Source organism: Peromyscus californicus, unplaced genomic scaffold (genome assembly GCF_007827085.1).
Source record: "Peromyscus californicus insignis strain IS unplaced genomic scaffold, ASM782708v3 Scaffold_11__1_contigs__length_118956290, whole genome shotgun sequence".
Taxonomy (NCBI): Eukaryota; Metazoa; Chordata; class Mammalia; order Rodentia; family Cricetidae; genus Peromyscus; species Peromyscus californicus.
Window position 1 is genome coordinate 52,294,877 of NW_026294402.1, and position 23,370 is coordinate 52,318,246.

Below are 23,370 nucleotides of genomic sequence, written 5' to 3' on the forward strand. Positions count from 1 at the left end.
GCCTTTGAAGTCAATTTCTGCTCAGGCCCTGCTGACCATCCACCTGCCTAGATCCCTGCTAGTGCTGAGAGCAGTTGAAAAACATGCTCCTATATGCCTTTCTCCTGAGACAGGATGGACAAACATGTTTCCTTTTTCTCTTATGACTAGTCAAGTCAAAGTGGCTACTGGACACAAAGGTCTCCCAGGGAATAAAAGCCACTCACTAATCACTCCCCCCCTCCCTGGCCTCTGAAAGAGGGAGGGTCAGAGCAGTTTCCGCCCACTGGCCCAGAGGGGAAGTGAAAGGGAACCAGGGACTTGATTAGGAAACCTGGCACTGGGCAGGAAGGGCTACTAATGAGCACCGGGGGACAGAAGTAAGGGAGGGGCCCAGGTCCTTTCACAGAAGGCTGGGATGCTCGTCAGGAGGCGTGATGGATGACTGTCATTTGGCAGCCTCGGGATTAATGATCTGGAGGTCAGAGGGGAGAATTCCACAGAGAAGGGTCAGCATCCGGGGCAGTGAATGAGACTTGTTGCCTTTTGATGGCCAACTCCTCTTACTGTACATGGGCTGCTGCTCCTGCCCTACCCCTTCCCTGCCCCCATCCTACTGAGTTGCGTTCATAGTGGCAAGCCAGCCCGAACAGAGGCTGCTCCTTTCCAGTGCTGCTACTTTATCCCTTAGCTGAACATTAGCTTCACCAAAAATAATTTTTTTTGGAGGCAGGGTTCAGCGAAGTTGACCAGGCTGGCTTCAACGTAATACCCTCCTGCCTCCGTCTCCAAAGTGCTGGCCTTCTGGGATGTGACAACACATCCATCTCATCGGCTGTTTCATAGGATAATCCAAACAGGAGACTGGAATGAAGGCTCCCCCACTCCAAAAAAATATCTTATGTAGGGGCTGAAAAAGTGGCTTAGCAGTTAAGAGAACTGGCTGTTCTTCCAGAGGCCCTGAGTTTGATTCTCAACATCCACATGGAGGCTCACAACCATCTATAATTCTAGTCCCAGAGGATTCGATGCCCTCTTTTGGCCTCTGTGAGAACTGAATGTATATGGTACACAGATACATACAGAACAACACCCACATACATAAAATACATGGGCATGATGGCACATGTCTGTAATCCTAGCACCTAGGAGAGAAAAGGGGCTAGATCTCTGTGACCTGTGGGTTCAAGGCCAGCATGGTCTATACAGAGAGTTACAGTCCATTGTGGGTTACATGGTAAGACTGTCTCAAAATAAATAAATAAAATTAAAAAAAATCTATACTTGTGTATGTGGAAGTCAGAGGACATCTTGTGTATCCTACTCAGGAATGCCTCTCCCAGGTCCCCATTTCTGAAGAGAAAGCAGTGTGAACACAGCTATGGGGATTACCCTGGTAGGATCAGAGCTCTTCATGTGAATGGGGAGGCTATTGAGCCTCAAGACCTTTGTCTTGACCAGCTGTTTTCTGACCCCTTTGGCAAAAGGTCATGAAGTTAGGTTTAAAAATGCATAGGTAAGGGCTGGAGAGATGGCTCAGCCGTTTAAGGCTAGGCTCACAACCAGAAATGCATAAGTAACCCAAGGAAAATGACATATGACTCTAACTCCAGGCACTGAGAAGCCTGTGACAAGAGAATCTCAAGTTCAAGGCTAGTGTCTGCTACATAGACCACTGACCACTGTCTCTAAATATATCAATAAAAAGACAAAGGAAACCAACACAAATTAATACAGAAAATACCAGATACCTGACCGACCCCTAAGACTCACAGCTCCAGGTGAAGCATTGTTTTTCTGTGCTGTTCTCAATAGTGAACCCATTCCTACCATGAAGACAAAAATGCCTGAGATGGTAGAGTTGTGCAGGTCAGGGCTGGTACCATCTTCTTGTGTAGTCCTATCCTCCAGAATCTTCCAAGGCATCTCCACACGAATGACTTGTTACTTCCAAGTCAGAGATGTGCACACTGACATCACCTTCACCTCCTTAACCTGGCTCCCTTACTCTCTCTCTGCCTTTTTCCTCCCAGCAATACCACAGTCCTTACAAGTAAGACAGGAACTTCTAGATTGGTCCTGGCTATTCTCATCACCCACTTTCTGTAGCTGGAAAGTTTCTCCGGTCCTGCCCGGCCCCGCAGCCTTTATAAAATAATCATTTAGAGGCTTATATTAATTACCAATTGTATGGTGCTGTGGGATGGTCTGTATGTCAAGTGTGTTGCTGATTGGTCAATAAATAAATCACTGATTGGCCAGTGGCCAGGCAGGAAGTATAGGCGGGACAAGGAGGAGAATAGAGCTGGGAAGTGGAAGGCTGAGTCAGAGACACTGCCAGCCGCCACGATGAGAAACAGCATGTGAAGATGCTGGTAAGCCACGAGCCATGTGGCAAGGTGTAGATTAATGGAAATGGATTAATTTAAGCTGTAAGAAAAGCTAGCAAGAAGCCTGCCACGGCCATACAGTTTGTAACCAATATAAGTCTCTGTGTTTACTTGGTCATTGGCTCACCTGCAGCAGCCTGGATTCACACCTATGATCTGCATGCTGTGGCCAGATCATCTTCTACTCTTACTAGGTATTTCACTTGCTTATTTTTTAAAATGATTTATTTATGCGTATTTTATGTACATTGGTATTTTGCCTGCATGTGTGAGGGTGTCATATCCCCTGGAACTGGAGTTACAGACAGTTGTGAGCTGCTATGTGGTTGCTGAGAAATGAACCCAGGTCCTCTGGAAGAGTAGCCAGAGCTCTTAACCACTGAGCCATCTCTCCAGCCCTTCACTTGCTTATTTAAAAGTCTACAAAGCCTCAGGGCTTATCCTATCTCACACAACTTGGTCATATGATCCACATTCACCAATACTCCATAAAGATGGACTATTTTCAGCAGTTCCCAGTAACTGTTCTCGCTCTAGTCAGTCGAACCTTCTCAACACTACCCTCAAGCCAAGCCCACTTTTGCCTCTACTACCCCTCCTCAGTTCTGACAGGACTTATCTTCACTTACGTCTCCATGCTGTCTGTTCTTCAGTATCCACTGCCCCAAGGGAGAACTTTCTTAAGATTTTCTTTCTTTTTTTTTTTGGTTTTTCGAGACAGGGTTTCTCTGTGTAGCTTTGCGCCTTTTTCCTGGAACTCACTTGGTAGCCCAGGCTGGCCTCGAGCTCACAGAGATCCGCCTGGCTCTGCCTCCCGAGTGCTGGGATTAAAGGCGTGCGCCACCACCGCCCGGCCAAGATTTTCTTTTTAATGACTTGTTTTTATGTGCATTAGTGTTTTACTTGTGTGTGTGTCTGTATGAGGGTGTCTGATCCCCTGGAACTGAGAGTTACAGACAGTTGTGAGCTGTCATGCTGGTGATGGGAATTGAACCTGGGCCCTCTGGAAGAGTAGCTGGTGCTCTTAACCGCTGAGCCATCTCTCCAGTCCGGGGAGAACTTTCCAACTATTTCAGTTCACACAGGTTCTTTCCCTCTCATAATTTCTGTGACACCCTTCCAAATTCAGCAAACTGCTCTCACTGTTTCATATCTGTTCAAATAGTTTCCCAGGACGGTTAGCTGTGCAAAAGCAGGGATTATTTTTCCTTCATGCTCTAATATTATTGTGGCTAAATCAGCTTATTAGGCAGATTAAACAATAATGTTTCTTTCTGGGAGTGATGGGGTACATGGCTGTAATCCCAGCACTTGGGAGGTGGAGGCAGGAGTTCATTTTCTACTACACAGGCCAGCCTTGGACAACATGAGACCTACTCAATGAGACTCATCACTAGCTTTGAATACCTAATGGTGAGGACCTGAACAGGCTGTCCCCTCTCAGGTCCTGCCCTGGATCATTTGGATCACAGTCATTATTGAAGAAGCTCAGAATGAGCAAGATCTTTTTTGCTCTGGCTCCCAGTTACAAAGACTAGCAGGAGATGAATGGATGCAGAGGTAGGGGTGTTGGCAAGGCAAAGCAACTGTTATTCCATCAGTGGGAGGAGTGGGGAGGGTAAGTGCACAGAGAAGATGGCTGGGTTATAGAACACATGGCTCATCTGTAGCTGAGCACTTAACCAGCATAGCAGGGTTTACCATCCGGAGATGCACTGTTCTTCAGAAGGTCTGTGGAGAGCCAGATACATTTCAGATCACCATGTCTGAACAGCACTATTTTCTTCTGGATTATTTCAACACTAATACAACTTCCAAAAGAAATAATGCATCCTACTTTTTGAAATGGTCATCATTCATCTGGAGCCAAGCCAGGTGTACAAGATGAAGGTGCCAGTGTTCGTTCTCCCCGCCCCCCCCCCCCCACCAGTGTTGTTGGTTTTTTGAGACAGGGTTTTTGTGTAGCCCTGGCTGTCCTAGAACCCGCTCTATAAACCAGGCTGGCCTTGAACTCACAGAGATCCACCTGCCTCTGTTGGGATTAAAGGTGTGTGCCACCACTTCCAGGCTTATCCTGTTTTCTGACTGAAAATGAGCTGTGGAGACAAGCCATGGCAGCCTCTACTGTAGATCAAAACGCCTCTGCAAGCAGTTCCTCAGAAAGGATTTTCACGTTCATCTGAAGCAGTCACTAGGCTGGGCTCTGGCCACTGGCGGTCTATGAGGGCAACACGATTGCAGAACACTCAGGTGTTAGACTGGGAATGGCTTAGGGAAGAAAACAGACCTGAGAAGGTAAGAAAGGCCAGAGCAGTGTTTGAAGTCAAAGATGTAACTTCACCAGGAACTTCACTCAGCTCACCCACAGGGAGAGAGAGACCCCTGGCAACTATCTCCTCACACCAGAGACTGCAGCTATGTGCATAGAAAGCCAAGGTTCTGTTTCCCTTCACTGCTCAGACACTCTGGTTCCAGAGGAGGTTCCTGGTACTGAGTCCACAGGGGGACTGGCACTGTCTGTCTGGTTTAAGGCTAGCCCTCTGTTAAGAGTGTTAGCATGGCTCCCAGAGCAGGCTAGCTCCTGAGTTCCCTCAGAAACACAATGTGCTTTTCTTCCATTATCCAGATAAACCACAGAAAAACCTGCCTTGCTTTTGATTTTCCTGACAAATAGGAGAACCAACTGGAATCCTCAGGCTGGTCTCTTGGCAGTTTGCTTTGCACTGAGTGGACCTGGAAGCTGTTTCCCTTGTCCAAAGGAGATGCTACTATGAAGACAGAGGGAAGTCTGCTAGGGGACTGTGCCAATATCAGGGTGAGTGTACATGGGAGATGGCAGATTCAGGCCACAATTTCATCTGTGAAATTGTCTTGGTTAGGGTTTCTATTGCTCTGATGAAACACCATGACCAAAAGCAACTTGGAGAGGAAAGGGTTTATTTGGTTTACATATCCTAAACCACAGAACACCGAGGGAAGCCAAGGCAGGCACTCAAACCTGGCAGGAACCTGGAGACAGGAGCTGACACACGGGCCTGGAGGACGGATGCTTACTGTCTTGCTCAGCCTATTTTCTTATAGAACCCAGGACCACCAGCCCAGAGGAGTCCTCACCCACAGTGGGGTGGGCCCTCTTCCATCAATCACTAATTTAAAAAATGCCCTACAGGCTTGCCTATAGCCCCATCTTATGGTGGTATTTTCTCAACTGAGGATCTCTCCTCTCTAATGACTCTAGCTTGTGTCAAGATGACATAAAGTAGGACAGAAATGAAGAATGTGGTTTAGATGACTTTCACTTTTAAAGGCTTAAGAATGAATGAGTCAGCGGGGCGATGATGGCGCACACCTTTGATCCCAGCACTCGGGAGGCAGAGGCAGGTGGATCTCTGTGAGTTCAAGGCCAGCCTGAGCTACAGAGTGAGTTCCAGGACAGGCTCCAAAGCTACACAGAGAAACCCTGTCTCGAAAAACCAAAAAAGAATGAACGAGTCAAAAATTAAAATAAAAACTGGTACTAATTATTACTGAAAGTTGGGGCTTGGTTTTAGGAGCCTGCCTGAATTAGGGACTAAGGCTGCCATATGACCTTGAAATGGTTAATTAGGCCTCTTCTCTTTTGAAGGACTACTGTGAGACTTAAGATCTGGTCTAGGAAGTTCATGTCCACGAGCAATGGCTGCTTCCCCAGATTTCAGGAGAAGGGAAAGGGTCTCTGGCTGCTCTCTGGTCTATGTTAGATCTTTCTCTATGCCAGCAGAGTCTGCTTGAGAGGGGGCATGCAAAAGCAACTGTCGGGGTACAGCAAGGAAGCAGACACCCATGGAAAAGAACTCTGGGGTCGCCTGCCCGCCGTGGTGGCCCTGCAGGAGAGGATCTCTACTCTAATGGGGGAGGGTGTGTGTGTGGGGGGACTTGACAGGGAAGCCTGCGGACTGTCAGTCACTGCTATCAAAGCAAGAGCTAGGATTGAGGGTAATTAATCATGCTCACTCTGACAGGAATCCAGGGCCTTATCTGTACCCCAAGAAATGCCACTGGTCTCTAGTTCCCTCCTCAATAAAGGAGACTGACAGTTGCAACAAAGAGGGCCCTTATCAGATTTCAGCCAGGGAGCCTAAGGCAGCCCCAGGGACGGATGTAAAAGGCTTTTATGAGGGCAAGGGACCCAAGCAAAGCCTTTGAGACTCCTGGGGCTTTAACCCTTGTTGGTGGGAATGCTGCTGGACAGTACTAATAGGCTAGAGGTGTTATCAGGAGCTTCCAGTGTAGATATGGCTGGGCAGAAGCTGCTCCCTGGCCTGGTACCTTCTGTATCACTCAGGTGATACAGATGTAGCTAGAGTAGGGAAAAGGCAAAAGAGACAGCTGCCTCTGGCTCTAGACACAAAGATGGAAGTCTAGGGGAATGCTGAGGGGAAGGAAGCCCCTTCCTTTCCACCAGAGAATGACCTGTTCCAATGAAGACCAGCAACAATCTGGGCAAAGAGATTCAAAGGGTGTTTTCTGCCTACTGGTCAGGGGTGAGGAGGGCCCCGGACCTAGGGTGTGGCCCTGCCAGGGATCCTTGCTGCTTTTTTCCTGGCTTTGAAAAGGGTCATTAATCACACCCATAGCCTGACTGTCAAGAGAGCCAACCAGGGAGTCTAGAGGAGTTAAAATCCAAGTTAGACCGGGAATGTGTACAGGCAGGCAGGCAGGGGGCATCCCCACCACTCATTCATCTGTATATTAATCCTTGGCCTGTTCCTTGGGAACAAGAAGGGAAATAACTGGTGATTTCTTCCTCTGACTACTTTATGAAGAACATATCTTCCAATAGGAGCTTGGGTAGCAGTGTCCAGCAGTCTGCAGCAGTTTGTGCTACGGTATTTCACAAGGAAAGGCAAAAGCAAGAACATGCCAATATCCATTATTAGAATGACCAATATACTTAGGCCCTCGGCTTCCAAATGCCCACAGCATGGATCTGTAACTTATACATGTGAAGTACACTAATCTGAGTAGGCCAAGGATTTTCCCAAGCACCCTCAGGTTAGAATGTGAAAAATTTCTAGTTTCCCCTCAAAGCCCTTCCCTCCTAATAACATTTACCCTCCCACCCTACACCAGTATTGGAGGTGTCCATCATTCTGATGTGCATTTTCTTGAACTTTATATAAATGGAATCATAATGTAATAATCATAGTATAACCTTTTGTGTCTGGCTTTTGCTCCACATTAGGTCTGTTAGAATTGTCCTGGGTGTGCCAGTAGCAGTTCATTCTTATGTTGTGTGGTATCACATTATCTGATTGAGACAAGACTTATTACTCACATTTACACTTCCATCAGAAATGAGTAAGATTCTGGCTGCGCTACAACCTGGGAAGCTAATTTTAAATGAGCCTTTTTTGATACTCCAGCTTGGGTTTGCTTTAGGTAATGTTACATTCTGCTGTGATTAATAATAAAGTCATGGTTATGATCATACCATCTCTTACTTTACAGCAGAGTGCCAGCTCAGCATGCACAAACTGCTGAGTTCAAAGGTTAACAAAGGGTTTGAAGGAGGTCTGCTGTGGTCCACCTGTTTGTTTGTTAGTGGATCACATCTTGCCAAAGTTCAGAGGAGAGGGATAGTAGCTAGGCTGGGACATACATGGCTATCTGCTTCTTCTGCCATCTGTGGCAACAACCTCACGGATCCTCACCTCACCTTGTCCTAGTGGTTTAATTGGGCCAAAACCTCAGCTCAGGCTTTTCTTAGGCCAACTCTTAAAATGCTGACTCACACTACAACAGAGGAGACAGAATACTATAAATAATTTAATTTTACCATGTGTTAATTCACCAATGCAAGATTTTGAAGGGGGAAAGGTGAAGTTAATAAAAGTGAGGAATTCAAATTAATTGTACCATTGAAAAAAACAGACTCCCTTTCCCATTATTATGGACAGCTGGGAAGGTATAGGGTATTAAATGACAATTAGAGATGGGAGGAAGGAAAACAGTGTACTTAGCAGCAGCAGCTGGATCACCTGGGGGAGAGAAAAGGCTCTAATTCAAAGACTAACCCTGAGATTATCACAGATTTGCATTTCAGGCTCTCACTTGTAGAACTTTGAAGATAAAGCTTCTGAACCCATTCCATCTGACAGACAACATCTTAAGTCTATTAGAAAGAGTGTCCAGGGCACAGAGCATTTACGGCAAGATACCAGAGCACAGAAGAAACCACCTCCACCAAAAGGCAGAGCAATATATGTCAGGAACATTTCCTTGCCTGAGATGGATAGATAAGCACACAACAGAAGGAAAAACACTCACATTGCACTTTGAGGCAGACCAAGCTCTTTTCCCACAGTAAATTCTTTGTATATGCACATCAAAACCAGATCTAACAATCCACTGGGAAAAACCAAAGCCAGTTTGTGGCCGTGACGGAACTGACATGAGGGCAGATCTGTGAGTAAGGTCTTGACAAAAAATGTCTTCCCTATGACCATGCAGTTGCTTACCCTGACATGTCAAGAGTGGGGATGGGAATGTAGAGACAGAAAGGACAATTTGCTAGAGAGTAATCTGGGTTTCTTCTGAGTCCACTGCCTCATTCTGCCTCAGCAAATAGCATATTGCTGAGCTGTTACATTTGTCCTTCCAAGAGATACAACTGACCTAGAGATGAGGATTCCCTTGCATGCAACATTCTACTCCGAGTCAAGCAAACCCTCTACTACACAGTGACCAGTGAAGTGGTGGGAACCCTATGCTACAGGAGGGACAAGACTTGCCTGAGTCTCTAAAAGTAAGCCATGGGTTTGCTGTGGTTAGGGACAAGTCTCTCAAAGGCAGTGCAAGAAGTAAAGAGCACCCGCCTAGGACTTGAGACCAAATGCTAAGTCTTTTGCTCTTTCTATCCCACCGGGCTGGAGCTCTTGGTGGCAAAGAATCACATAACAGATTGAAAATACTCTGCAAAGTGTATGGGATAATATTAAAATTAACTGTAAAATCACACCACCATTACCACCACCACCACCACCACCACCACCACCACCACCACCACCACCACCACCACCACCTCCACCACCACCACCACCACCACCACCACCACCACCACCACCACCTCCACCACCACCACCACCACCACCTCCACCTCCACCACCACCACCACCACCACCACCACCACCACCACCACCACCACCACCACCACCACCACCAGAGCTCATACTTCTGCTCTTCCTCTCAAGGAAAGAGCTTTTCTTTCTTACAGAAGTGAGAATGCAACCACTTACACATGGCCTTTGCTATCAGACTTACAAATTAGCCCCTCCCCTTGGGCACTGGAAAACTACATGGGCATTGTATAAGAGAATAAGAGCTCAGAAACTACCCCAGTGCGCTAAATGAGCAGACAACTTTATTCTACGTTACTGTTTGACTTTATTTTTAGCAACACACACACACACACACACACACACACACACACACACACACACACACACACACACACCACTCCTTGGCATATATATAAAGCAAAAAAAGGACACTAGAGCTTTGAAATCTAAGCATCATTTTGAGAACAATGTTCTGCATGGAAAAGAGACTCTTGATGCAATATAATGTGTGTAACTCAATTTGGCTTCAGTCCACAAAAGAAGAATGTGTTATTTAGCAAAAGGGAAGAAACATTTGGTCTTAGAGAATCTTGGGTATTTTCATAGAATTATTTTGATAGAGAACGACTAACAGCTTCTTTTCTTGTTTCTCCCCAAGGATAGCACTGGCCTGCAGGGAGCTTAGCAGAGCAATCATGGAAGTAGATCACAGAAGCTTCCATACTAAGTGAACCTTCAACATCTTACAGATAAGGAAGGTGTGGCCAAAGAGTAGGCTTTGCTTAAGATCATGGAAAAGGGTGGATGTTTGCCTGGCTCTGCACAATCCACAGCCTTTTCCGTCTCCGAGGGCCTCATTTCCTTAGGCCAGCAGGAGCTCAGCCCACCGTGATCTTAGGCTCCTCTCCTGACAGACTGACCTATTGGGAGGGGAGGGGCCACCAGGGTGCAAGTAACTGGGCTAGGCCTAGAAACTAAAGGCCAAAGGCTGAAAGGCCCATCTGTTGCAGTCAATTCACCCAAATGTGTTAACAGGCGGGAGGCAGCACAAAGCAGCAGTTACAACCTGTGCCCCTTCCCACATGAGGGCTGTTTTTATCACCTGCAGCTGCAGTCATTTGTGGCGGCCTGCTGTGTGCTGCCTCCCTCAGAGCCCCGTCTACTTCCTCTGAGGTGCTTGCTGTATGGAAGCTGCCCAGCCCAGGGGAGGGAGCATCACCAGGACTTTAAAATCCAGGCTTGTACAATAAGTCCGGTGGAATCAACTGCTACCGAGATCCCAGCTTAGGAGACCAACACTTCCAACACCCTACACAGTCCACTCTGAAGAGTGACAAGTAAGAACAGACAACACCTGCTTCCCAACTCATTCCCCGACTCTAACCTAGACTAGTAGCTAACAGTGTTCCATGAAGGAGGTCCTGGGCCTGTCTCAGAGACTGTCTCTGTGCTCCAGTGCCATGTGAGCTCCTGGAGCTCAGTCCATCCTTTCAAGCAGGAGATGGGTGGGGGGGCCTGACAAAAGCCCACCCTAAAATGAGGTAAGATGATTTCCATGGACGTTTTTTCCCTGCAGAGAAAACTTTCTACTTACTCTTTCCAATGACATGGCAGCGGCTCTTTCTGGAGGGCAATTTCCCCCCAAAGGCCATTTACAATATCTAGAAGCATTTCTTTCCAGGATTTTCTGTAGCCAAGGCTGGCTTCCAATACACCATGTAGCTGAGGTTGACCTTGAACTCTGATCCTCCTCCTATTTCTACCCTCCAAGTGGAGGGATTACAGGTATATGCTCTATACCTAGCTTCTAGAGACATTTCTAGGTATCATGGCCGAGCACTGCTATTGAAATTTACTGGGAAGAGGCCAAGGATACTGCTGATAATCTACAGTGTACAAGTCTACTTCCACAAAAAAAGGATAATCCAGTCCCTAAAGTCAACGGCTGCTAAAGCAAAGAAAATCACCATCAGAGTAACTAACAAGCAAGGGATTCAGTTGTCTTTACTCTCTTGGTGATGCCAGCAAATGGTGAAATATTTGGCGAAAGTGCTGAAGACGGGCCCAAAGAGCTATAGACCGACATCACCAACAGCTGCCATCCCTCAAAAACATGCTGGATGACTAGCTGTCGGCCCCGGGACAGCAAGGCCATGAAGATTGCTCCCTACCACTGACCTAAACTATAGTATTGCTATGGAAATGAAGCAGATCTACACCAGGCTCCAGGCAGCTCAGCCACCTGCAGGGCAAGCTGAGTCAGGAGAACCAACAAGATGCTCAGACAGCAAATAGCCTAAGCACCACCTGCCTGGCTCCAGAGATAGAGGGATGACAAAGTGACTGTCCTCCAGGAGCCACAAATCTAAAGGAAACATGAAGGAGTGAACAATTTACCAATCTTCACCCATGACTAGGCTGCTCTAGCTTACATTTTCTGTTGAAAACCCTTTTGGGAAGAGAGAAAAACAATAAAATAGAAAAATAAAGCAGTGGAGCTCCACCGCTGATTCAAATCTATATTGCTATGGCAGCCCCTCTGAGACAGGATCAGCGCCTGGCTTTGCACCAGCTGGGCTTGTGGAGCTTGTAAATAATTAAAAGGTAATTGGAAGGCGAGCCCAAAGTATTAAGTGGATTTCTCTCTCTCAGGGCACAGGGAGTTTCCCTGCTGCCAGTCACATTATCTTTCAGGGCTGTATTTTTGTTTTGTGCTCACACATACCAGCTCCAGATAACTGTGAGAGGAGTAAACTAATTGGGGCTGCATCTACTGCTCTGATAGGCTTGGAGACAGAGGAACAAAGCCTCTCACCTTTCTACCGTCTTTTAAAGCAACCTAGCAGTGAGTGCTCACTACCATGAAGGCACAGGCTTTAGAAAAAAGAAGCAAAAAGGAGAGGAGTAGGGAAAGGAAGCAGGGAGAGGGAGCCAACAGGAGCTGTGTATTCAAGAATATTTAGCTGCTATCATAGCTCAGCCTAGAACAAAGAAAAAAATCATTCCCAGATCTTAATAAAGTTGCTGACAGACCTCAAAGAATCTGTGATCAGATATTAGCAGGGTTCTAGGGAGTGGCTGGTGGTGGCTATATCTTGAGGGTGATGAACGTGGAGCTACATAAATTATTAAGGGTCTTCTTACAGGGTGGCTGAAGTTCTGGCCATGCTTCCTGAGGCCTGACCTAGCTGGTGAACCCATTGCTGTGACAGGATATAAAGCCAGGAAGTTGAGTCATTGGGCTCAAGAGTCAGTCACGACATGGTCCAGAGTGCAGCCAGCTCTAGGGGGTAGTGTGCAGGGAGAGGAAGACAAAGAACCTCGAAGTGGGTTATAAATGGATGTCTACATACTCAGCAGTTAACTTGCAGGAATATCCCAAATATGTCAGAGATCCAATAGGCTTTGTTGGCCCTTCCTTTTCATGGGATATTTTACACTCTCCAGAACCACCAGAAGGGTCCCTCTGGCTTCTTTACCTTTCTCAGTCTAGGTGGGACTAACTACACCAACAGTACATGCCACATGCTTTTCTAAATGAAGCCTGAGGCAGCTATAAGGCTACATACAATAAAAATATATTTGGATTTGAAATGTCTCCAGAGACTAGTTAATTAGGAGAGAGACAAAATTAAGGCAGGGCCAAATCTATCTTTTGCTAAGGTCCTTTCTGCTCCCTTCAATCTGGATGTCAATTATTTAAATAACCCTTGGACAGGGAGGAGTGAAGGAGGATGGGCAATAGTAACACAGCAGTCACTCAGTAAGCACTTAGTTGGAACAATGAGAGGCAACACACTTACCCCTCTTCTGCATAAAGACAAAGAGGTCATCCAGAAATTCTTTCCTTTCAGGATCACCGTCCAGTTCATACAGCTGCAGGCCAGACCCCAAGAAAAAACCACAATGAAACATCCCATCTCACTGCAGGTGTCATCCCAGAGATACTACAGACATCTGAGGAACTATAGATGTGACTCATCTGCCACTCACATCTGTACGTGTAGGGGAACAATACAGCCCACTGCAGAACTGTTTCTATCTTTATCACAAAGACATTACAGACCTTGGCAAAATCTCGAGAGATCTCTCTTCCCCGGCCTCCATCAGCATCATCGCTCCAGGCCAAAGCACCATTCTGAAGGGGACAAAACACAACATTGAGAGGGGAATGGGAATTATGAGTGAAAGAGCAAGACCTTCATTCAGGGAAAGATGACCATCCTCAGCATTCCTGCTCTCCTGGCTCACACTAGAAAAGCCTATTCAGGACCCTCTACTACCCTTTTCAGGGACTTCCTGTTTTGCTTTTGATGGTGGTTTCAAAATTTGGTGTGTAGCTGGGTTGGTGGGTTTCAAAAGAACCACCTCCCTTACTTGGCAAAGATGGATGTCGCTTATGCTTGATAATGCTGAGAATGACACAAAAGCCCAGAGTCCCAAGAACCCCCATCCCAGCTGACTTTCTACAAACTGCCATTTTGAGACACACTCACTGAGCAGTGGCTGCAAAGATGCTCAGCTCAGCTCCCAACACTGCACTCAAGTGAAGGGCCAAGTGAGTGGGGCAAAGATCGACACGTTTTTAGTCTCTCCATCCAGCTTACCATCAGAAACCCTGCTAGTGATGAGAATGCCTGAGTGACTGCAGGCCACCACAGCCTGAGACTATGCCTGAGGTGCAGACTGGGCACAAAAGCTAATATTCATTAGGAAATTAAAAAACAAAACAAACAAAACCTAAGCTTTGGTTAGATCAAAGCAATGCCATTCAGTGGAGTAGGAGGGAAGGGGAAGGATGCCTGTGTTTACGTTCTTTATTCAGCTGGGTAACTTACTCCTCTGGCAGCTGCCTCTTTACCTCTTCTACAGGAAACCCGTCCTTCACCCAGTTGCATTAAGAACACCAGAAGCAGTCTCTGTCTGCTGCTAGTTCAGATTTCAATCTTTTGGAATTATGTCATCTCCATCAGAAGGAACGTCCTTGATAGAAAATCAATCTTACTATCTTCTTTGTACCCCAGCACAACACCACACTGCCTGGTACAGAATCAATTTGCTATTTGAACTGAAACTCTCTTCCACAAATACACAAACACATATACCATAGAGACAGTCCAGCCACCTCTGTGCCAGTGGCAAGTATGAAATCTCCCAGTGTAGCTTTCTGTTCACTCTGTCCTGGTGGATGCAATAGATACCTCGAGCTGTGCCATCCTCTCCTTCCTCCCCTCTCCTGGACCACAGGCACATGTAGGCACACCACCCTGCTAGCCGGAGTGTGCAAGTGCTGGAGAACGCATGAAGGGTTAGGAGCAGAGATTTCTCAGGAGAACACTCTTGATTGCACAGGAATCTTGTTCTAAAACCATGAAATGATAGCCTGGGCGAATTTTACTCTGTACCCATATGCACACCCTGCACTCCTGTGCCTAAAAGCAAGAGGTCACTATTCAGTTATATATATATATATATTTTTTTTTTGGATTTTTCGAGACAGGGTTTCTCTATGTAGCTTTGCGCCTTTCCTGGAACTCGCTTTGGAGACCAGGCTGGCCTCGAACTCACAGAGATCCGCCTGCCTCTGCCTCCCAAGTGCTGGGATTAAAGGCGTGCGCCACCACCGCCCGGCATCAGTTATATTTTTGAGGCCACACTTTGCTTTCCCTACTCAAAGTTGGCTCTGAGATGGAGATCAACGTCTTCCTCATAGCAGCAACAGCACACAGAGAGGTAAGTCTGACAGAGAAGTGACACCTTGTCAGTTGAAATGAAACAAGCTATGACAAATTGTTTTCCCGATTATCTAGTGAAAGATGTGTGCAAAAAAGTGCTTGGTCAGCCAGGCAGTGGCACTCGGGAGGCAGAGGCAGGTGAATCTCAAGGCCAGCCTGGTCTACAAAGTGGGTTCCAAGGCAGGCTCCAAAAGCTACACAGAGAAACCCTGTCTCAAAACAAAAACAACAAAATGCTTGGTCAGGGATTGGACAGTGCACACACCAGGTCCAGAGGCAGATACTGTTACTAGTGTCTTTCCAAGCCAATAATCAAGCAGAAGCATTGTTTTATTGTTTTTTCTGTTGTTGTTAAATTCAACCCCACATTGTAATTATAGTCACTAGAAATCTAGTATCATCTGGTGGCAACTAGCACAACGAATAATCAAGATGAATTCTGCCTGTTAGGTCAGCAAAACCAGACCGTTACATTTGAAGCCCTTTCAAAGGGTGCAGTAGGTTGCCCTAATGCCCAATGATTTTGTTTGAGCCAGTAATTCCTGCTGGAAAGTCAATTATCCTGGGAGCTCCTATTGGCTGAAAGACATTTAATGGGGGATCACTGTGCTTCTGTTATGTCAGCTGTTTACTGTGGCAGCTCAATTTCCAACTCTGCAACTGGAGATCCGAGGCTGACGCTCACAGGAGGATTCTTTATCAGTCACCAAGATGAAAACACTGAGTATTTGCTAATTACAGTAACTTGCAGGCATTCCCAAGGCTCAAAAACTATGTCACTCTCAGTTGGAGGGAGAGGACCTAATCCACAACCTTGAATGAGCAGGGCTTTCAGCAGTGGGGGAGGGGTGTGAGAACAAGCATGCCAGTGTGGCCACCTTAGGGCTATGTGTGAAAATAAACACCCAAGTGACAGCAGAGCTCCACAGACAGAAAAGAGAAGAATGCTGGGGGTGGGGGAGGGGGTTGGGAAAGAGGTTGGTATCCACTATGTCTCCTCTACTTTCTCCAGTTCTGCCCCAATTGCAAAGGATTCTAAGCACTGGCTATTGCCACGAAGTAAGGAACAATTATAATGTGCTTGGTCCAGAGAGGAGTTGGCAATAGGGGTGGAGTGGAGAGAGTGGAGGAGAACAAAGAATTGAGAACTACATTAGAAAGTGGATGCCAATATACTCTACAGGGACAGGATTTTAGCCAGAAACATCTCTAACCCAATGACCACAGAGAAGGACGCTGGCCACAGGACAGAAATGAGACACTGAACTTTATTTTTTAAAAATGAAAGGAGGGGTTGGGGATTTAGCTCAGTGGTAGAGTGCTTGCCTAGCAAGCGCAAGGCCCTTGGTTCGGTCCTCAGCTCTAGGGGGGGAAAAAAAAAGAATGAAAGGAAAAAAAGTTGCCTGAGTGTATGAGCCTTCCTTCTCATGTTCTAAGGCAAAGACAGTCCTTTTCTTTTCTTTTTGATTTCTCAGTGCAGCCCTGGCTGTCCTGGAACTTGCTCTGCAGACCAGGCTGGCCTCGAACTCACAGAGATCTGCCTGGCTCTGCCTCCCAAGTGCTGGGATTCAAGGCGTGCGCCACCACCGCCTGGTTCACCTCTAATCTTAAGCATCCTGAGGGTATCCCCAGCTCTCAGCACAGAGACAGCACTGATACCTCCTGGGAGACACGGTCAGCTCCCCTGGGACTCACTGCCTCCTGTCTCCCCTCCTGCCTGTGCTAGGAGGGTTGGTTATAGAGCTTTTTCTGTTTATAACTGATAGAATGCTATAAATGGCTCACTTGTACAATTCAAGTTTTCCTCACCTATCATTAGGGTGTGCACATGACTAACTAAAAAGTTATCAGCCCCCAAATAATTCTTCTTCGACATCAAGTGTGGCTGACAGAATGCAATGGTGGGAAAAAGTAGGGGGAAGTAGAGGCAGCTGGAGACTGGGTAAAACACATGCCAAGGGACATCTTAACCTTTGGGGATCACGAGGGAGGGGTCCATAAGTTGAAGAGTCACTGCAGACAGGTCTAACCTTCTAGGAATAGGCTTTGAACCCACCTGCACAGGCAGCAGTATTAAACATCCCAGAACTGGGGGAATATGAGTCAATGCCAACAGTAGCCAGTGGTTACTTATTGCCATTTACAGCCTCCTCTTACTTCAGAAATCCCTTTTAACATCTTTAATCTCACCAGGAGCTCACAGGAAACTGACAGTTTGTCTTGAAATATCCAGCTAAGACTAGTTTTAGCTGTCATACCCACATTCAACTCATGTCCACCAGGGAAACCAGACTATTTTCCCTTAAACTCCTTCACACAGTGAAAGACTGTGTGTGGGGGGTGGGGGGTGGGGGGTGGGCAGGAAGCTAGTATTTGTGTACTACAGTGTACTGTGCACTTTAGACGCACTTTCTCACTTACTCCTACATGCAGCAACGGCTCGGGTTGGGGAGAGCACAGGTCAAAGAACTTAGCAGTCACGTGCCCCAGTCTTAGAGTTCCTAACGGGCAGCACCAGGGCTGGGTTTGCCTGGCTTGCCTGGCGACATCATGCAACCTCCTGGGTTGCAAAGAACAGCACAAAGTATTCTGCACAGGACAATTAAGAATGGAAAAAAGGAGAGAAAGCAGCAGAACCACCACGGCCCAAGAGGCTCCTAAGGGGAGGGTCTTTCATTCTCGATCCTCTCACTGGCTTCATCTGTGTATTTCAGCCAAACGAAAATTGCCCTCACTTGTCCTAAAGAGATATCTGGGGACACCAAAGAGGGTAAACCTTTACCTTACCTCCAAAACAGACCATCTATTCTAGGAAGACCCTCTTTCCCCCAGGGGGACAGGGGGACAGGAAGAAGGGAAGTGGAGGAAAAGAGAGGAGATTACATTTAAGGGACCAGAGGAATGTGGCACCTAGCATCATGAGACCATGTACATATAACGGTTTCAAAATAAAACAACTCTAAGTCTTAAACTACCTGACTGCTACTCAAATTAAAACCTCCAACTTCTCAGTCCTAGAAGATCAACAAAGCAGAGGGAAAATAAATGGATTCATTTGTTTTGAAAACCTAAAAAGCTGCCCATGGAAGAGGAGCCAGCCTCAGTCCCAGCAAAACTAGCGCAGCTGGATAGAACTGGCCAGGAAGCTCTCAGGTCTATAGATGAAGGCCTTTTTCTAACAGAACTGCCTGGCAATGGAGAAAGCCTTCTTAAAAAGTGAGCAGCTGCTTCGTTCTGGACGACTATCAATCTGGGATCTCGGGGTTTGGGATCTCACATGAGGCAAGGTTGGGCCATGTGGCCTTTTTTCTCTTTTGTGAAGCAAAGATCCGATGATAGATTTATTCAGTCCAGATTTCCTTGAGAACACACCCCAGGTCGAGCAAGCTGCTGAGGAAAATAGCTCCCCTGCTTTCCAAAACAAAAGTGGTCTCCAGCACTGGGAGGGTTACCAAAGAGCTGGAAAAACAAGTTGGACATACATAGAATAAAGCTACAAATACCAAATCAGAAATGCTTGGAAGGTAGAAGGTTGAGGATCATAGCTGGAGGTTAAGGTGGCCTTGAGGAATATGGACTGAGGGGAGATTTATAGTTCAAGTGAACACTGGGGTAGAGGACAAACAAGGCATGTTTTGGCAGGAGGATGTAAGTACATCAAATCTAACAGCTAAAGTGGAAACAGGCTGTGAAATGCCTTGAATACCAGGAGGAAATTTAAACTCTGAACTGTGAACAGTGGGGAGGGAGGCAGTAGAAAATTTCTGAACTGAAAAAAAGTAAGATGGAATCAATATTCTGGAGAGTTTTAACAAACTATTTTTTTTTAAAGATTTATTTATTATGTATACAGAAGAGGGTGCCAGATCTCATTACAGATGGTTGTGAGCGACCATGTGGGTGCTGGGAATTGAACTCTGGACCTCTGGAAGAGCAGTCAGTGCTCTTAACCTCTGAGCCATCTCTCCAGGCCCTTAACAAACTATTTTTGTTGGGAAAATATAATCTATACATATGGATGTACAGACACCTAATAGAGCGGGGGTTGTAGGTGTCTTTTACTTTTCAGTTTTTTTCTGTTCTATTCATTCATATACAAACTTCTTCTCTCCTAGGATATACTGCAATTTCTAAGAAGTGCTGAGGGGAAAAAAACCCCAAAAACCGAAGACAGATGAAAGACAGATGAAAGCCTCTGACTTGGTGGAGCTTAGACTCTCATGTAGGGAGACAGACAACTTAAACAAATGATCTGTGCTGATGATGTAGCTTAGTGGGAGTGTTCATGCTAGTTCCTGGGTTCAGTTCCCAACACTGGGGCTAGGGTGGGGGCGACAAAACAAATCCCATTTACGTCTAGAAGGTTTGCTTGTTTTGAATTTGAGTTATTAAAGTTTTGTTTTGTTTTGTTTTTTTAAATGTGTATGGGTGCCAGGTGGCCAGCGCACGCCTTTAATCCCAGCACTCGGGCAGGCAGAGCCAGGCGGTCTCTGGGAGTTCGAGGCCAGCCTGGACTAGAGTGAGATCCAGGAAAGGCACCAAAACTACATGGAGAAACCCTGTCTCAAAAAACCAAAAAAAAAAAAACGTAACAAAACAACACCCACCCCCCCAAATGTGTATGGGTGTTTTACCTACGTGTATGTCTGTGTACCTGGTGTGCCTGATGTCCCTGGAGGCCAGAAAAAAAATGTCAGAAACCTTGGAACTGGAGTTACAAATGTTTGTTAGCCACCACATGGATATTGGGAATTGAACCCTGGTCTATGGAAGAGCAGCCAGTGTTATTAACTGCCAAGCCATTGCTCCAGTCCTCTGTTTATGATTTCTTTAATCATTAATTTTTTTTTCTACATCAGCTTTTTTTGTTTTTTTGAAACAGGGTCTCACTAGTTCCAGGCTGGCCTTGAACTCACAGAGATCTGTCTGTCTCTGCCTCCCAACTGCTGGGATTCAAGACATATGCCATCAAGACTAGCCCTACATTAACTTTTAAAAAATATTTTATTTTATTTGTATGTGTATATGTGTGCTTATATGTGTACCACACGTATGCAGGAGCCCTTGGAAGTCAGAAGAGGGCAGTAGATCCCTTGGAACTGAAGTTAGGTGGCTCTAAGCCAGGTCCTCTCCAAGAGCAGCTGGTGCTCTAAATCACTGAGGCATCTCTCTAGCCCCTACATTAACTTGTGACTCATGTGTCAAGACCTACTGTATGCTCCCTGCCCCTCAACCCAGTAATGAAGGCTAGTACTAATATCATACTGGAAGGACAGAATAACCTATCATAGAAACAGCTTCACAGTATCTAGTCTTTCACACAAAGGAACAGGTAATGCATTTCCTGTCTGACTCTTCATTTACAAAATATTTTTTTAATGCCCCCCCACCCCATGGTGGTTTATAATGCCAATATATTGTTTGTATAATGGTGATGGGTGGGTGGTTCTGCCAACTCTGAGAAACTGGGTTGGGGAGGGGAGCAGCAGAACTAGGGGAAATGACTCTCCTAAGAAGCAGCCAACTCAGAGAATCAGCTGGATTGGGCTGAGGGGATGAAAGAGAGGATGACTGAACTCTTAAGGGAGAGAAATATGTTCCTGTGCAAATAGAGAGAAACCAGGCAGGGGATGAAGCAGGAAGCCTTTGAGCACTAATGAAAACAGACCACTGACTAGGGGATAGGGTGACAATACCAATCCTGCAGCTAGGAAGAAAGCCAGGTTACAAAAGCAGAAGCCAAAGGCTTATTATTGCCAAGTGTGGAAAAAAGGTGAAATATTAGCAAATACCTCCAGACCCAAGAAGGCTTGGCTTTTGTTTTCACTTAGATTGGGGGTGGGAGGGATAACCCCAGCAGACCACGCCTCTAAGACTTCAGGAGCCAGCACTGCATTCCTCAGAGCCCTACTTCCCCAGAGACAGGAGCCTGACTTTAAAAGCAATTAAGTATCTAGGCTATTTTAGGATTACTCCTTGACCACCTGGAATATCTTATTAAAGCACAGCTCAGATGTCCAAAGCAATTTTAGTTCCCATTCCTCACTTCTCCTCAAGGCAAAAATTAACCCTTTTCTCTAGGGTTAAGTACAAGGGTGCAGCTACCACCAACTCTTCACTTGGGATTTCTACATTCTGACACCTAAGAAATTGTCCCTACAAAAGGAAAAAGGTAGGAAGAAATTTTCTTTCCTTAACACCTTGGTGCTAACTGATAACTCTTAGGAGATTCTTGAGCATTCTCTGAAAAGACAAAATGGTAATGCATTTCCTGTCTACTCTATAATCTAATAGACATGAACCCCAAGGGCAAGCATCTAGGCAAATTCCTAGGAACTGACCCTCAAAGTAGTCATTAGCAAAATCACCAGGCTTCAAGGCACTGATCTCAAGCTCTTGGATACCAATTAATTGCTCTGAAATATAGTCCCTATCTAAAGTATTTAGGCTGAATATGGCTGTTTTTGTTTTCCCTATAATAAGCAACACCTAACTACCTATCTTTGTCCAGATCCATGGCTCAGTATTATATGTGCCATGCATGTGACAGCTTTACTGATGACCTAGCTGGTGGTGTTGTAATGTTAAAAATCCATTTCCTAGATCTTAGTATGAAGAAAAGAAAAGCACACTCCTGCTCTCTTCTTAGTTTTAACTGATTGCAGGAAGCAATGAGACACAGAAGGGTCAGGGGCAGGATTACAGGAGAATCCTAAGGGGAGAGAGAAGCCCCAGGAAGTAAAATAGATACTGTTAGAAGCTACACTGTTGGACTACAAAACCTTCCTGATAAGATCAGGATTACTGCTCTTAACTAAATCACTCTAGCCTTGGAAGCACTGGAATTATAATTATCAGATGCTCACCTTCCGCTGTCAGGTAACTTTAGCAGGAACCAGAAAGAGCTTGCCCACCTCCCACTAGCAACAGAGATCATTCAAACTCAGTGGCTTGGAAAAAGAGCCAAGTGACACTTCTGATTAAGCAGTAGAAAGGGGGCAGGGTGGAGAAAGAAGAGGACATGATCCTGCGTTCTCATCTAGATACAAAATCACACCGTGCAATCAGGAAGACTGGCAGAAATGAGGTGTTTCTCTGAAATGAGGGAGAAAGATGAAAATACGAAGTTGGTGATGAGAGGACCCAATGCCAAGGGGTGAAATGCAAAGTAGGCCTGGTCTAGGAAGAAAGCCCAGCTCCTTCTCTCTGCGGAACCCAGCACGATAGCACTTTGCAACCTCTGAGCTGTTCCTTGTGCTTCTGACAAGACTGCTGATGTGGCCACTGGAGCTTCCTCAGAGCTACAGAGCCTGTGAGGCCAACTATGACATAACAGGTCAAATAGCTAAGAGATTAGGAGCCTGGCCAGCCACGGATCTCAAAGTCTCATAAAACACAATTTAATTGTATACGAAGCAAACATTTAAGAGGGGAAAAAAAAATCTATCATGCATCAGTTTATAAATGTTTTTTAAAAAGTCTCATTTATTTATTTGGTCCAGGTTCTGGGTAGCAAAACAGGCTGGAACTTTTAGCCTTCCTGTTTCAACCTCCCAAATGTTGGGAGGACAGATATGAGCTACCAGGCCCAGGATAATTTTTTATTTAATTTATTTATGTGTATGTGTCTGTGTAGATATGTGCACATTCATGTGGGTACCCACAGAGGGTATCAGATCTAGAAGCTTGAGTTACAGGGGGCTGTGAGCCACCAAACATGGTGCATATTCCTTACAAGAGTAGCAAGTGCTCTTAACCACTGAGCCATCTCTCTGGTCCTTCAAGCCAATTTTTTTGAACTCTAAGTTTGTACTCTGAATTTTCCTATAATTGTTTCTGTAAGTGCCTGTTCATAAGCAGTTTTGTACTTTTTTGATTCTGAGATAGGTGACTATAAAAACATGAGTAAGGGGTGAAATAGATTTGTGGTTAAATAGAGCTTGCCTAGCATGTAACAGAACCTAGGTTCATTCTTCAGTACTACAGAAGAAATAAACAAGAAGCCATGCATAAACACAGCTTCAGAGCCAGGCAGTGGTGACACACGCCTTTAATCCCAGCGCTCAGGAGGCAGAGGTAGGCAGATCTCTGTGAGTTTGAGGTCAGTGTGGTCTACAGAGCCAGTTCAAGGGCAACATAAAGAAACCCTGTCTCGAAAAATAAACA

The 23,370-nt window shown here is 45.8% G+C and overlaps 1 protein-coding gene across 8 annotated transcripts in view; it reads right to left on the bottom strand.

Moving 5' to 3' along the window:
• The window catches only part of Arid3b (AT-rich interaction domain 3B), a 78,825-nt gene that overhangs the window by 35,254 nt on the left and 20,201 nt on the right, over positions 1-23,370 (bottom strand). For all 8 annotated transcript variants that reach the window (XM_052761561.1, XM_052761546.1, XM_052761552.1 and 5 more), the window contains exons 3-4: positions 13,536-13,607; positions 13,273-13,345 (exon numbers count right to left, since the gene is read on the bottom strand). In XM_052761561.1, the coding sequence (XP_052617521.1) occupies positions 13,273-13,345; positions 13,536-13,607 (145 nt within the window). The remainder of the gene's footprint in view (positions 1-13,272; positions 13,346-13,535; positions 13,608-23,370) is intronic.